At 35.0% G+C, this 16741-nt stretch overlaps 1 protein-coding gene across 1 annotated transcript; it reads right to left on the bottom strand.

Moving 5' to 3' along the window:
* Positions 1 to 7848: 7848 nt before the first annotated feature.
* Positions 7849 to 16492, bottom strand: LOC111061800 (retinol dehydrogenase 11). The gene is made up of 4 exons (XM_022349493.2): positions 15875 to 16492; positions 12280 to 12515; positions 9462 to 9759; positions 7849 to 8830 (listed from the first exon to the last, which is right to left on the bottom strand). The coding sequence occupies exons 1-4, from the start codon at positions 16145 to 16147 to the stop codon at positions 8672 to 8674; spliced, it is 966 nt and encodes a 321-aa protein (XP_022205185.1). The 5' UTR covers positions 16148 to 16492; the 3' UTR covers positions 7849 to 8671.
* Between the last annotated feature and the right edge of the window lie 249 nt (positions 16493 to 16741).

Below are 16741 nucleotides of genomic sequence, written 5' to 3'. Positions count from 1 at the left end.
TTCGTCATTCACAATATAATATTCTGTATAAATTTAGCAATGAATTGTCTCTTATGTGATTATACATTGGACAGACCAATAAGAAGTGTTCTACTGTTTAGTCAGTTTGCAAATTGCATATATTGGACAGTTTTCTTTACAATTTATCCAAATACCCTTTTCTTCAACAAATAAGAACATAACCAGATTAGGCCTACCAGCTAATCTCAGTTGGGTTAAACATCGAATTTTTTAGAAAGCCAATCCATACGTATTTGAATTGCTCACCCAAAACAAAATTTGGATTCAATTTCGTGTATCTGGGAGAGGATTGGGAATGTACGGCTCTACCCACATCTGAATTGCAGGCTTAATATTACCACATTTATATATAAGTTATGTATCAGCTCTATACAATTTTGCTTTAAATAGTTCACATCAATCCCATTATCTGTCCACATATTCTCTGCTGAGGCATATCGGAACTGTTTCTTCAGCTTTAGTAAATATACCCAATTGAATCTATCCTCCTTACCGCGCCAGTTGTGCTACCATAAAATCATAGGCCTAACACTTTTTTTGGTATCTTTCATTGGACATCTCCAGTTTTTTAAAAATTTATTGTTACAATTGCGACTTGATAGCAAGTATTTTAAGCAAAGGTGATGATGATGATGATGAGTGAGTGAATGATGATGTTTGATGTTTACCTACATTGTGAATATACGGATACAGTAGGCTATACGGATCAACCAATTTTCTGCCTTTTACAGAAAACAATAAGAGCCAGTTCAAACCTAGGGCTGCTTTCACATTGGTGTATTTTGTCGTTTTGTTGCATTATTAAGCCTCATGTTTTCAAATTCATCTTTATAATATCATATGCCCAATATTCAAGATTATAATAAACATGTAGGGACAAAATTCAAAACATGAGGCTTAATACATTAATACATGCAACAAAACGACAAAATACAACAATATATGAAAGCAGCCTAGCTGTCTCAATACAAATTGCCAAGTCCGGAGTGATACAATATAGACTAATGAATATACTTACGATTTCAGCTGTAAGATCATATTGTCAACTGAACAAGGTTCAGCTCATAAAACTCTTATTTTTCTCATTCTTGTTAGATACCCTACCAGACTAACATAGATCTGCACATCATTGCTGATAAATAAAACTTTACTTTGTAATGATTATTAATAAATTTACTATTGACCATTGTTGGCCATTTATTTGTTGTTATATTATAGAAGATACATAGCAAATGAGATCAAATTTCCATTATAAATGTGGTCTTAATAGTGGATCAAATTGTTTCCTACAATTTTAGGTCAAATTGATAATTTTTGAACCAATATTGACCGAGCTTGAGTCAATTTCCCATCTTTCCAGAGGGTCTTCTTTGCTTGGACAGACTATGCCTATTTCACTGAATTTTATCCAAGGTCAAATTCAGGATCATGGTGATTAATGGGTGAATAAATAAAACGACATTGCCATTTTATTCATTATTATTTTATATTCTAGCTCTAGAATGGATAGATTCTATTTCAATGTTTACTCATTCACATAGCAGAGATTGAAACATAATAGATACTACTCTATTTTCACAAGAGTATATATTGTTGATTTTTATTAGTATTCTACCTAGGCCTACCATATTTTAATCTTTAAACAAGACATCATCAAGTGTTTCTCGTGGACTGAAATTTCCAATATTTTAAACTACTGTAGCTTCAAATAATAGTTAATGCATTTAATCTTCCATCAAGGCATTTTCTAATTCCATCAAGGCAGTTCAATAATATTCTGAAATACAGTTCAAGCAGTCAACTTTGAAAATAATTATGATTCCCGCTTTTGAAAACAATACTGAAAATGTAGTACCAAATGTCACCACATGAGTAGGTTAGTCTTGACCGTCCTGACATCTACCAGAAAATATCGGAATGTCAACTGTCATGGCTGTCGAAGGAGTACCACTCATCAAGAAGGCATTGATGTTTTGCGCACCATAAACTATGCCACGAGAGCGCAGCACAGTAGTTGGGTCTAGTGGTAGGTTGGGTCAGATGTCAATTGGGTCAGATGGTTTTGTGATGTTTATAATATTGGGGGCAATTGGTATATTGGGTCAGATGTCTATTGGATCAAGTGGTTTCGCGGCTTTTCTCGATTTAAAAAAATTGGGTCAAGTGGTAGGTTGGGTCAAATGGGAATTGGGTCAGTTGGTATGCACCCGTTCAAGGGGTCAAATATAATAGCCTATAGTGAGGTCCACGTTATAATGGCAGTGTTTAATTAGCAATGGTATTGCTATCCTTTTCTATCATTCAACAAAGCGGATAGTGCTATCTCTTTCTCGCTTTGCTCTGTTGACAGATCTCGTTTAACAATGTAGAATTATTCTAATAATTAACTAACGAAATATTCATTTCAATTATGTAAATTATTAAAAAATGTAACTTATTGATTAATAAAATATAATTGATTACTTTAAACGAGAATGAACAGTTAATATTACATCAATAAGCTACCGTCTATAGAAGGCATTGACAAAACAGAGGTTCGGTAACGTTTTTCTCCTATCTTTCTCCACTGCCATTATAACGTGGACCTCACTAAATTAGTTAAATACCAGACAGATATAAATGTACGTATGAGTAAGCATTTCTAAGGCTGGCCACTAACTGTAGAAAATATACATGTATAGTAAACAATATCGGGGCACCAAGCTTTGCTTCTTATTTTTATTTATTGATAAACAGAACACAATTCTTTAAAATTATTGTGTTTATATTTCACAGCTGGCTAAAAGTCATCTTATGAATTTCGGGGATGCCATATTTTGATTCTCCACAGAATCACTCGCTCACTTTTCACTATCCACAGACAACGAAAGTCTCAGCTGTTTTAACCAAGGATGAATAATTATCCTTTTAGGCGGGCCGGTTTCCGAGCTCAGGATTTATCTAAATTCTATAGACTTTAAAAATCTGGAGTCAGAAAATTGGCTTTCCAAAACGGGGCGTAGTCGCAGTGTTTATGACAGTAATCACAGTTTTCATTTTTTCATTTCTATAATTGGAAACATTTTGCCTTGATGAAATTAAACATTCCTAAATAATTCAAAATAGCTGAAACTTTACACTATTTTCTCTTTATTTCATTTTGTGTTCAATTTTCTAGTTTTTCGAAATTTAATTCAAACGTGACTACGACTATGCTCTGTTTCGGAAAGCCAATTTTCTGACTCCAGCTGTAAAGTCTAGAACTTAGCCAAATCCCGAGCTCGGAAATCGGCCCCTAAGTGATCGAAACAGAGTCATAAAGGATGAAGCAGGCACCTTTCATAGGTAGAGAAATATATTAAGCTGCATACACATATTCGCGCTTCCGACCCGCACCGAGCACGTTCCTCCCTCGTACCGCCCTAGTACCACCATCGAACTACAGTCGCTCCTCCCACACACCCATCATGAACGTTACGGAAGATGTTAGATCTTCTCGCGTTCCCCGGTCGAACCACTCTTGGACCCCGGTCGATCATCAATCGCTCTGCTGGAGTGACGTTCGTCTGTACGAAGTCTGTACGCACCTTTAGAGTTACAGTAATGGTACCTACCGTACCTTAATATTGTTGTGAATAAAAATGTAATAGTAAGAGTTGTGGTACCACTTCAAGTACGGTACAATACTATTGCAATACTAATTAAAGGTCATCGCATCAAGTTTGATGGAGTGTAGAACTGTTTTGAAACTCAACAGAACTCATTATTTCTAAGTTGATGTGTTATAACTCAATGGTACCTTAATATTGGCTTAAATACAAAGGAAAACAATGTGACAACTGACAAGGATAGTATGAGATAAAGTACTCATTAAACTACAATATCCAATAATTAAACTCAATTTTGACAAAAACTACATAATTCAGCGTCTTGTTCAACAATACTATGGTAAGAATCAACTCTGATACAACTCTGAGATACAAGAAAGTGATAAAACTCCGAGTTGGACCACTTTCATCTGAACAGAATGGCGGTTATTTGTTGATGGGCTCAGTCTGTGCTTGAACGAGGGTAGAGGAAACTAGGATTTATACCACTCATACACTAAAAAGATACTACTATCATGAGTTGAAATCAGCTGTAAACCCGATTTCGAGAAAAGTTATTTAGATCACTTGGATTTTCATCCCCTCATATTTTACCTAAATGATTATTTTTATGAAAGATTTTACTGAATTGAGAAGAAAAAAGGTTATGCTACAACAGAGTATAGATCACGGAAAACAATATGGGCCGGTTTCCGAGCTCGGGATTTAGCTAAGTTCTAGACTTTAGACAGCTGCATTCAGAAAATTGGCTTTCCAAAACAATTGTAGTCGCAATTTCTATAATTGGAAAAGTTTTTCCTTGACGAAATTGAACATTCCTAAATAATTCAAAATAGCTGAAACTTTACACTACTTTCTATTTATTTTATGTTCAATTTTCTAGTTCTTCGAAATTTAATTCAAACGTGACTATAATAAGAGACAATGACTGCGACTATGCCCCGTTTCGGAAAGCCAATTTTCTGAATCCAGCTGTTCAAAGTCTAGAGCTTAGCCAAATCACGAGCTCGGAAACCGGCCCTATATATGTCGTTCAGCGAGTTTCCCAAGGATGAGACCTGGGGCCCGTTTCACAAAGGTACAAGTAGGTTACAAGTCTTGTTGCCAACCATGGTTTTGGAGAACAGCTGATTACTAGCGTTTCACAAAAGCAGAATTGTAAACTTGTAGTTACAATGAATTTCTACAAGTTTACAAGTGATTTGCTTGTTACGAACAAGTGTTTCACAAAGATTTTCATTGTAGCCAACAATTTTTGTCAAAATTACTTGTTCGTAAATATGAAATTTCTACCGAGGTGGAAAGCTATGTAAAGGATTTACAAGTGATCATTAATATGATTTTAAATATTCAATAAATATTTCTAATAATCAAAAATGCCCTATATCCCTCTAAAATTGATTATTTTGGAAATATATGCATCTGGAAATCAAATTTAATAATTTCCAAAATAGTTATTAATGTGTTACCTCATAGGTTATGTGTACTATAGTATATATACACAGTAGGCCTATATATAGTACATCTACTATATATATACAGAGTACATATAGTGTGTAGGTTACAAATTCAGCAATAAATGAAGTACACTGTACAAAAAACATTAAATTGCTTTCATATATTTTCAAAGTAATTATTGAAAAGTACAAGTAACCTTTATAAAGGATGAAAAAAGGAAATAATCATGAAAATAGGTTATGTTTACTATTGAAGTACTTGTAGACTTGTAAACTTGTAAACTTGTAGATCATAAATTTTTGTGAAACGTGAGTACTTGTAAACTTGTAACTACAAGTACTTGTTCGTAGTTACATTCGTAACGTTCGTACCAACCATGGTTGGTAACAATACTTGTACCTTTGTGAAATAGGCCCCTTGTGCAATCGAATTTTTATATCATAAACCTTCTATGTTCCAAATTTCGTGAAAATCGTTAGAGCCGTTTTCGAGATCCAATGAACATAAATAACCAGATATAAAAATATAAACAGATATACAGAAATTGCTCGCTTAATATAATAGGATGTAGGCCTACATGCATGTTTATCATGCACTGCACACACATATGTTCATCATGCATGTTTTGTAATCAGCTACAGGTTTCTAACATAAATGAAGAACCAATTGTAGAATAGATGAACCACTGGAAAATTACAAATAATAATGATAAAAGAGTAATTGAACCTCAAATAGAACAGCGAATGAAAAAAAATTGGAGATACAAAACCTAACCTCAAAAAATGTTGCTTGAAGCCTTTTGCTGTGATGATATAACAATGTATGATTGATTACATGTATATCATGCGCATGTTCTACTCTGAATGGCCAGCCTTGAGCACGCAAAATCAGGACATTAGTAGCAGCTACAGAAGAATTCTTGTAGCAGAACAAGAATTATCAGAACTCAAATGTACATTGCATTTTCAATTCCATGTTTTCAGACACTGCCGTGTTCTCAGCAGTTTTTGTGGCATTTTCAGCCACGTCTTTTATAGCAACTGCTTCTCAAAATTTTCTGAAGTGGGATTTGGTGTCCCCCAAGGTTCTAAACTGGGGCCCTTCATTTTTTATCATTTATGTTAATGATCTTCCGGCTGCCATAAGCAATATGATATTGTAAAGTCATTCATGTTTGCTGATGACTTGGCTATTCAGATCAAATGTATTAACTTGTTGAATGACTCACGAAATTGTGTTAATTTAATTGTTGAAGACTGGCCTGCTGCAAATTCACTCGTGTCCTAACAAAGACAAAACCCAAATGTTGGAGTTTCGCTTCACTTCTAAAGGTGCGTACAGATTTACGCGCCGCGAACATGAGCAATTTACTTTTAATCAGCTGATGCCAAGCTTTTTATATCTATATCTTATACCATTTCTGTAAAATATAGATATAGTCAGCTGATTAAAAGTGAATTGCTCATGTTCGCGGCGCGTATATCTGTACGCACCTTAGTAGTGACAATAAAAAATGTTTGGGCATCACTTTTCAAAATAATCTAAAGTGGGAGACTCGTGTAAACTTATTATTTAAGAAAGTATCTAAAGGTTTATTTTTATTGAACCGTTTGAAAATTATAGTTAACCCACTAACGTTAAGAGACAGTTTGTTTTGCAGAAGCGTGCAATAAGAGTGATTGCTCATGTCCATGGTGGGACACATTGTAAACCTCTATTCCAACAAATGAAAATATTGACTGTCTCTGATATTTATGCTTTTGAGTGTTTAATGTATATTAAGAAGAATTTTGCATTTATTCCTTTGAATAAAACTGTTCATAATCATTTTACTAGGAATGCATCAGCACTTGGAGTAAATCAATGTAATTATTCATACCGTACACACTAAATTGTTTTATTGAGTATGGCATCAGACTGTTTAATAATTCACCTGATAATTTTAAATGTCTTAGAGACTAAATGTTTTAAGAATAGAATAAAAACTTTCCTTGTTCAAAAATGTCCATACAATAAAAATGAACTGTTAGATAATATGTGATAAATAATCTGTGATCTTATGACTGTTTTATATGTTTTGACTTTGTTATGCATTTGGTAAAAATGTTACAGCAATAAAAGAATTTGATATGATTCATGGAGGATGACTTCTGACCGACCCATTCATGGCACAATTTTTGAATGAAAAAATATGTAAAAAAGTACTTTGCTGGATAATATTTTCAACTTTTTTCATTTCAACTTGGAATTAAATATTATATTGTTTTTTTTATAAATTGAAAGTTATTTGAGCACCAATATATGAATTAAAGCCTTGTATAGATTTGAACTACACCGAATTGATGTTATAGCAGCTAAACAGCTTTAATAATGAGGGGATGGTAATTTCAATTTTGCAATAATTGATCGTTCGACAAGGAAATTTGAAGGGAATGTCTGACACACAATTTTTTACTTTGCAGCTCAATTGGGACCAGTTAGGTGGTAAACATAGCAAAAGTGCGCATCTCCAACCCCTCAAAGGTGTGGAACCGATGTTTTGCCAAATTGAAAATCTCACTCCCCACATCAAATTTGCTGTAACTATTAAATTTAGTTAATTTAAAGTAATTTTTTGTGTTTAAGATGCTGAAAACATAAAATAGTTAAATTATGCATCAAATTGAAGAGATTTCAATGCTCTATAAATACACCTACGATAAGCATTCATTTCTACGATGCCTTGTTGGAGAGTTACAAGTCCAGAAATAGCAAAAAAAAAAAATGAATAAAATCACGTTACTAACAATTTCAATAGCGAATATATTGCAAACTGTTGAAAATATCACAAAAAATGTAGAAAATTCATCAAGCTTGATTTTTGAATGGTTGGTCACGTCGGTTGAACGCATTGTTCCGAAGTTATAAGCGTGTAAGGAATAAACTAAAAAAATCAACTTTTAAACCAATCTTATCTCTTCAGCACAAAGGGTAAGGATGGGGAATGTTGAACTCGAAATAAGAAACAATATTTTGTTGGCAATATTTCAATCTAATTGTAGAAGTACAAAACAATATTGTGAAATGATTTTGAAACATTCAATGATATTCAATCTAAATTTAAATGAGACAAGTTGCTAGTCTACCAATGAATATATCAATCCTCTTCAGCTCATTTATCACTGTGATTGTGAAAATGGTTCAAATTACTGAATGAGTGTTGCGTGTTTTTAATTTAGACTAGATGCTAGTATATTTTCAAACGCTTGGACTAATCAAATTCAAAATTTTAAATCATTATACAGATCAAGTATGTTGGACAACACATCTGTTCCTATTTCTATCGGACTATTTTCGTGCGGTGACTATAAACTATTAGCTTATCATGCAATAGGGCCCTGGAGATAGCTCCAGAGGCAATGATAAATATTTTGATGTTTTCTTTTTCAAGATAAATGCTTTGAAATCTAACTGATTATTATAGGTCTAGTTAGGAATTTGGTGCGTTTGTTCTGCTCTAGATACAAAGAAAGTAAATTTTAAATTCAATCCAAAAACACTTCTAATATTTGTTGACATTTAGAGATAGTTGGGAGTGCTTATTCTGGTTCAATTTGATTAGACCACTATTTCATTATCATTTGTCCGCTGGCATTCCAAAGGGCTCTGCTAACGTTTGGATCGAAATTGTGCTTCGATTTGTACGGCTTGCAGTCGCGGAAGAATTCGCCAGATTTTCCCCGAACCTCCTCGGAAAGAGCACAGTGTAGAACGTTCTGTGCACCCTATCAACAAAAATAATATGGAATTTATTCACTTATTTTATCATTCAGAATTACACAATGTTCAGAAGAGTACCACAGGCTTACGCCCAAAACAGTTCCTATTCTAATTTATAAAAACAGTGTAATGTAGCCGATCGGGCTAAATGTCAACAGTCAAAATGTAGCTAGTGAGGTCTACGCTATAATAGCAGTATTCGATTAACGTTGGTATTGCTATTCAATTCAATTTTTCTTCCGTCTGTGAACAATTCATAAACTGGATAGACATTGTCGATTGATAAAATACAAAGTTCAAATATTTACAATTATCTTAAGAAGGCCGATCAAAGAGACTGACAAATCTTACAATCTCCTCGTCATTCAAGGAATAGAGAGGGAGATTAATCAGTTTCTCACGGAGCACTTTCTTGAACACTTTTTCATCCAACTCTTGCACCTGCAGTGGAAGTCTATTAAAATTGTTGAAGTTATGTGTTACTTCAACATTTTTCAATTAGCTACACACTCCAATTTACAACTCAAAACACACATTAATCATTTTTAAATAAATTGTAATTGAGTGTAATGGGGCCCATGGAGTAGCATTTGATCTGAACATTTGTAATGTATGAAATAATGATGTTTGGCAGACCTGTTTGGCAGAGCGCATGTAGAAGAAAGCGATCGGCAGAAAGAGCAAGTACTTCCACCATTTGAGGTTGGAGTAGCGGAAGATGTTGGTGTAGCAGAAGCCAGGGCAGACAGCGACCACGTCGGTGTCCAGTCGCCGCGGCGCCAGGCGCTTGGCTAGCTCTACGCAATAGTAGGCGTTGGCCAGCTTCGAGTTGCAGTAGGCAGGGTTCATGCCCCCTACGAAGCCCTTCTCGCCGTTCAAGTTATCAAAGTCGATTGTGCCACGCTCATGCAGCAGTGACGACACTATCACAATTCTGCAATCACAATTCATTTCTAAACTTGATGGATTCAAAGACAGTATGAATTTAATCATTATTCTGGCTTTCAACCAACTAACAGAAAATACTGTACGTATTAAATCGCCAAATTTACAAGAGAAATAACAAAAATCTATATTTCATAGTATTTTTTAATTTGTATGTATTATTTCTGTACTGATAAGTAAAAAGAGGTTCAGTCACAAAATGTCGATTTTGACTTCTCTACATGTTCATAAAAATTTTCTCTTTTTTGGTATAAAGGATTTAAGTCTATATGGTATTGTTTTAGAGTTATTCTCATGGTAAAATGGATACATCTCAGAAAAAAATCATTCATGGTTGATATAAATGATACATGCTAACTCATAACCTTTAAAGGTGGAATTAAATCTAATAGGTATTGGTAAAAATAATACTAGTCAACTTATAACTTTCAAGAAAAGAAATAGGTATTGATATAAATGCTACAAGTCAACTTATTCCCTTCAAGACGCGGCAATAGGGTATTGATGTAAATGATACAAGTCAACTCAAATCAAGATCAATAAGGGTCAAGTCATAAAATACTTTGATACAAAGGGTTTAAGTCGTTCACATTTTTGTTTACACCTGTATAAAAATGTCAATATGGGAGAAACCATTATTGGACACAGTAAACATGTGCAGAGCAATACAGAGCAACGATTAGCGTTCTAATACTTTCAATGATGATTCATAAATTACATACTGAATTTTTTGAGCATTGTTTTTGCTCTCCTGAAAAATCATGAAAACTGACTTAACACCTTTCTACTTATCAGTACAGATGTATATTTATTGATTTTACCAAGTATCATTGGAAAATTAATATTGAAGTAAGTCTTACTCGGATCACAATTGAAAACGGCGATTAATTGCCATTCTACAACACTTTTCCCGATAGAGATTTCAGAAACTTTGAATTGCTCTCGTATCTTGTTCTCTGTGTTTGGATCAAACTATGCTTGTAGATGAAAATTTTTAATAATTACTTTAATTGTGTAATTTGAACAAAATTACAAACTTCCCTCATATGAACACTGGAAATTATTATTAAGAATTGTTCTGCCAATACCAAGTTGAACAATACCATTGTTCTGCCAAGAGCCTGAGACCAAAGTTGAGAGACATTTCAAGTGAAATTTGAATATAGAACCGTATAAAGCATATCAAACTGAAGTTACAAGCATAACAATCCTGTCCCGTTCACCCGATAGTATGTCACTGGCCCGCGAACCCATTCAATATTGAGAATGTGGCTCTTGATTAGAAAAGGATAGTCACTCCTGATCTATAGCATCGCTATCGCCCATATTTAGTAAATACTCATTGCTGATATAGCAGTATTATTCGTGCTTTCTATGTCCTTAACGCAAGGAAAGAAAAATCGCCTAAAATAAAGACGAACAGTAAAGTATGGAAACACTATCTAACACAGCCTACAGTGGCGGTGTACCATGATATCAGATAGCCATTTTAGTATTTATTGGATGGTATACATTGTGTGGCGAATCATATGATTGCCACCGCCACCTGTGATGTTTTCAACTGGCAAAGTTTGTTTATAACTTGTAACATTTTTATTTTTCATATTCATTAAATTCCTAATTCAATTTGATGATTCCTATGTTAAAATTGATTGAATGGAACTAAATGAATGATGAATTAATTTTAATGTTTGAATGACAAAATTGAATTTTTGATGAATATGAAAAATAAAAATGTTACAAGTTATAAACATACTTTGCCAGTTGAAAACATCACAGGTGGCGGTGGCAATCATATGATTCGCCACAATTGTATAAGAGCTGATACAAGAGAAATGAAATCAAAGTTTTAAGCTAAACATTTAAAAAATATAAATGTTTTTCAACATACATGTTGTTCAATTGTTGAACATAATATTCTGAGAGTTTAGTTGTGGAAGTAACTGAAGTTCCTTGATTGCTTCCTCATAAATAACTCCAAATTTGATTCATGCAATATTTCAAGGAAGGTTCACTGTCGGACAAAACGGAGACTTCCATGCGAGGTCGATTGCTTCTGGTGCACCTTAGTCTCCAACTGCACTTCATTGCAGGGACCTTTTAGTGAAAAGTCATAATCTTTTTCCACATTTTCTCTCATGATGATTTCAAGCCTCCACCACAAGAACATGAGATAATCCACAAGATTGAAGATAACATGTGGGATGTCTGTTACATGGAAGAATCCAATATAATAATATTGTGAATAACTACTGTCCTGTAAGCTTAGAATATAATTTAATATTTATGTGATTGAAGCGTGATGTTGGGCGTGGATGAGATATTGGAAAAACGGGACATGATAGATATGAAAGTGAATTCAGATTAGCCCAACACTGCAAAGCACCAACACTGTTCTTGAAATAGCTCTATTCCAGTCATATATTATAAATAATTGGTAGACCTATAAAATAATGCAAAATTTCTTTGGAAAAATCTAATAATTAACACACTTGAGAATGAATATTACCTGCTTGGTGCAGAATTGATCACAGTTTCAAGTAGGAGATTGGTGAGATGGAAATGACCAAGGTGATTGACGCCAAAATGAATTTCAAAGCCATCTTCGGTTTTTTCGCCTTTAGAGACGGGGACATTCACACCAGCGTTGTTGATCAGAGTGTGGATTCGGGGAAAGTCACGAAGAACGTTTCCAGCAAATCTGGTCACCGATTTTAAAGACGCCAGGTCCAGTGTCATAGGAATCTAAAAAAAACAGTATGGTAAATATTTCATTCTTCAACTTTAGAATTTGGTTAATTAAAATATGAAGGCACCAGGTCTCCAGCCTTGACATTGATATGACAAGCTTGTCAAGAAAACACCCTTTATTGCATTTATGAAAAAAATACAATAGAGAATAAAAAAGTGGATTGTTTACTTAGGGTTTAGTTTAGTTTTTTAAAGGAATAGTTCAAGGCAATTAGTTAAGATACAATTCAAATGATGTATTACAGTTGAATTCAGTTGGTGCTTTCTTGTAAAAATAATAAATAAATAAAATGAAGATAGTATAATCTTGTAATAGGATGTAAGCCTTAAGATGCAATTCCTTAGCGACGAGACTAGCCATGCAGCTCTAGCCGTGCGTGCAAGTAAGTACTCTCCACGCGAGACCATGCATAACCAAGTGTACAAGTGAGCAACAAAATCTGGAAAATGCTATAGGAATAAGTTGTGACTTGTCTGTCTCTGCTCACAATGAATGCCACCAGCAAGTGCACGCGTTAAGTATTACTGTTCCTATGGCTCTATCCAGATTTAGTTTCTTATCTGCACACGTGTCATGCATGGTCTCGCGTGCACCGTGCATTTGTACATACGTGAATTAACGTTAGGTGGAATTAACTAATAATAACTAACTAAATAATAATCAACTGAATTAATAATTTGTCAGGTGGAATTAACGTTATGGCGGCAGATGAATTGTTGGCTACCGTACCATAATGCTTTTACAATTCATATCTAACGAATAGCTGAATCTATTGAAGTAATAGGTTATGTGCTCCAGTCACAACGACTCTATAGTGAGGTCTACGTTATAATAGCAGTATTTGATTAACGTTGGTATTGCTATTCAATTAATTTTTCTTCCGTCTGTGAACAGTGTATATACTGGATAGACAATGTCGATTAATAAAACACAAAGTTCAAATATTTACAATTATCTCAAGATGGCCGATCAAAGAGACTGACAAATCTTACAATCTCCTCCTTATTCAAGGAATAAAGAGGGAGGTTAATCAGTTTCTCTCGGAGCACTTTCTTGAACACGTTTTCATCCAACTCTCGCACCTACAGTGGAAGTCTATTGAAAATTTTCAATGCGCGCATTGGATAGCAGGTGTGTAGCTTCGCCAATGTAGGGAAGATCAATGTTGTCTCGCCTTCTAGTTAAGTAGTTGTGGATCTGACCTCTTACTTGGAGTGTGTGAATTTAGCCTTTCAGAAACACAAGGGAGCTCAGTACATATTGACTGGTAACAGTAAGTATTCCATCACCGGCTCTGGCAAATGGTTAAACATCCTTATCGCCAGCACGGGGAAACAGTCCTTCGCCTTCGACAAACGACAGTGAGGCAGTAGCGGCCCGTGATCTTTTAGCTTGGGGGTTCAACCTCATGATATTGGGGAGAAAGGACAAGAGGATATAGAGTATTGAGCATAATCAAGTGTAAAGGTAATGAATAATAATTTTAAGGAATTACCCCCAAAGATTAAGCATATTTTCTACAAATATAGATTTTTTTGTCCTGTTCATATTAAATTTTTCTTGTTTGATTTTTACTTCGGGAGTTGGTCTACCATCATGTTTTATTTTATATCTATCCTCAATATTAATAATTTTTGTCTTTAACAATTGAATAAACTTATTCATATTTCTTCATCAAAATGCTGTTACGGTACCCAACACAAAAAATTATATTCACACTCTCACTAAAAGAAAATGGACATACTAGAAATACTCACGAATACACGAAACACACTAGAAATTACTATATTCTTCAACACGCAAAACAAATTTATATAACGAAAAATGCAGTGAAATCTATCACAACTGTATACAGTGTATACCCGAAACCGTACCGTATAACCTCAAAACTGTCACGCTTAGACTACTTCTTGTTTACCGCTTTTTCACTGTTTACTGCCACCAAATTTGAATTTATTGGTTATGTTCAAGATGGCTGATACTAAATCCGTATCACGAATTCTCACGATTCATTCCGAGGTTTTTACCGAATGCTTTACTTGCCTCGGCTAGGTTCGGCTATTCTCGGATGAACTCGTGAAACTTGGTTCAGACAGGATTGTGAACCAAATTCGTGCTAGCAAACCGATTCCCCTCCTCCGTTCCACTACCTCTCCCAGTCATGTTTTCTGGTTCAGATTGGGGAATGAACATGACTGCTTTCCACCACCACCCGTCTCGTCAAGTCATTCGGTGCTGTTTCAAGCAAGCCACTCCGGCACCGGCCTCAAAACATCGACGTCAAGTTTACGTAGATGAAAAATGTTGTGATATAATTTCATGAGTATAAAATAAAAATATAATTATATGAGTTGCAAATTTATCATTCTATAAGATTTGGTTCAATCCTGGGGGTTCAATGAACCATTGAACACATAGGACGAGCCGCCACTGCAGTGAGGCACATCCAAATTTGTCCTCCAAGTGTTGTAGGAGTGCACTTGCTCTCTCCGATGTAGCGTTGTGATGTTACTCCTCACATATAGCAGTGAAGCCAAGATAATTATAGTGTCCACAGACTGTGTGGATGCCTAATCTGCGGAAGATTGGCTGGCAATGAGCATTATACTTGCTATATGTGATGATTCGGAGAGCTTTCTTTTGGAGCAGTAGAATGACTCTGGAATGTCCCCAGATCAAGATACTATACCGTACAGAATGATGCTACCAAAAACTGCATGGTACAACATCAGCAACCGCTCGATTCTCAGCAGTGCTCTCAAATTCCTGAAAATATATTTGACTTTTGACAGCTTCTTGCAGACTCCAAGAATATGATGCTCCCAGGTCAGCTTTTAATCTATACTGAATCCGAGGAGTGTGACAGGTGCTTGGTTTAGATCTGTGCTGCCAAGAGTACACATCACTTTCTGGGTCTTTCCTTCATTATGACGGAAAACCAGACCCTGGCCTCAGCAAGGAGCTGTTGCGTTCTAAATCCTGCTGCTGTGGAACCACCACCCCTAGGCCTACCTTTGATTGTGGTGTTATCCGCAAAAAGAAGGCACTTGCATAACACGCATTCAATGTGATCCCACCCTTACTCATCAAGAAATGTAGTTCAGACAAAAGTTCTGTCAGAGCAAGTGGAACATAGAATTCGAGACATAGATTTATTCGAACATAGATTCATAAAAGCGCAAAAAGATTTATGTCAACGTTAACATTATAAAAGCACCTTTAATTATATAAGCCGCAAAATTACGCATTGAATCTTAGATATATTACGATTAAAACGAGTTCAAATATAATATATAATTAACATTGCTCTACATTATAATTACTCTACATTATAATTACTCTACAATCTTACCAATTCTCCAGTTGATATTGATTTTCTGATTTCAGATATAGCGGCGTTGGCACTGTCAATGTTTCGACATGCCAGAATAACGCGGGCTTTTCTTTCAGCCAAGCCTTTAACAGTTTCTTTGCCAATTCCTGAATTTGCGCCCGTAACAATAAATACTTTACCCTCCAAAGACCTAAAATCTTTACACGTTCCCCATTGTAATTCTCGGTATTTTCTAACACCCAACGCTAATACAACTGGTACAAATACGTAAGCAACAATTATAAATACCATTGTTGAACTGTTTGAATAATTATTCCAACGTACAGTAATTGTCAAACAATGTTGTTGATATTTAATACTCTAATATTCCAACACAATATCAAACATTACGGTATGTAAAGTTGGTAGGTACCCAAATTGACTTGTTAAGACAAAGAAAAATCTACTGGAATTTCACATAGAATTATATCTGCACTTTACAGGAAACAAAAATCACTAATCATGATGATATTTTAAAAAATTGTAAATAGAACGTATTTTATAAACTTTTAAAACTAATATTATTGTTTAGAATTATGTCATTTTCTGATGTCGTCTGCTAGACTACCATCAGCTGATAACAAAAATCAAAATAAGCAAGAAGGTTTTGCTTGATTCTTGTGGGACGATGACAAACTGGGCTGACGACAAAGTGGGCTACCGACAAAGATGCACGCCGTCAAACTGGGCTGCATTCCTTAGAGTGCCAGTTTGGCGGTGCATGCAACGACAAACTGGCACTCCTAAGATTTTGTAACTTAACGACAAAGTTGCACGCCGTCAAACTGAGCTGCATTCCTCAGAATGCCAGTTTGGCGGTGCATGCAACGACAAACTGGCACTCCT

Source organism: Nilaparvata lugens, chromosome 3, assembly GCF_014356525.2.
Source record: "Nilaparvata lugens isolate BPH chromosome 3, ASM1435652v1, whole genome shotgun sequence".
Lineage (NCBI taxonomy): Eukaryota > Metazoa > Arthropoda > Insecta > Hemiptera > Delphacidae > Nilaparvata > Nilaparvata lugens.
This window is presented reverse-complemented; position numbering and strand designations above follow the sequence as displayed.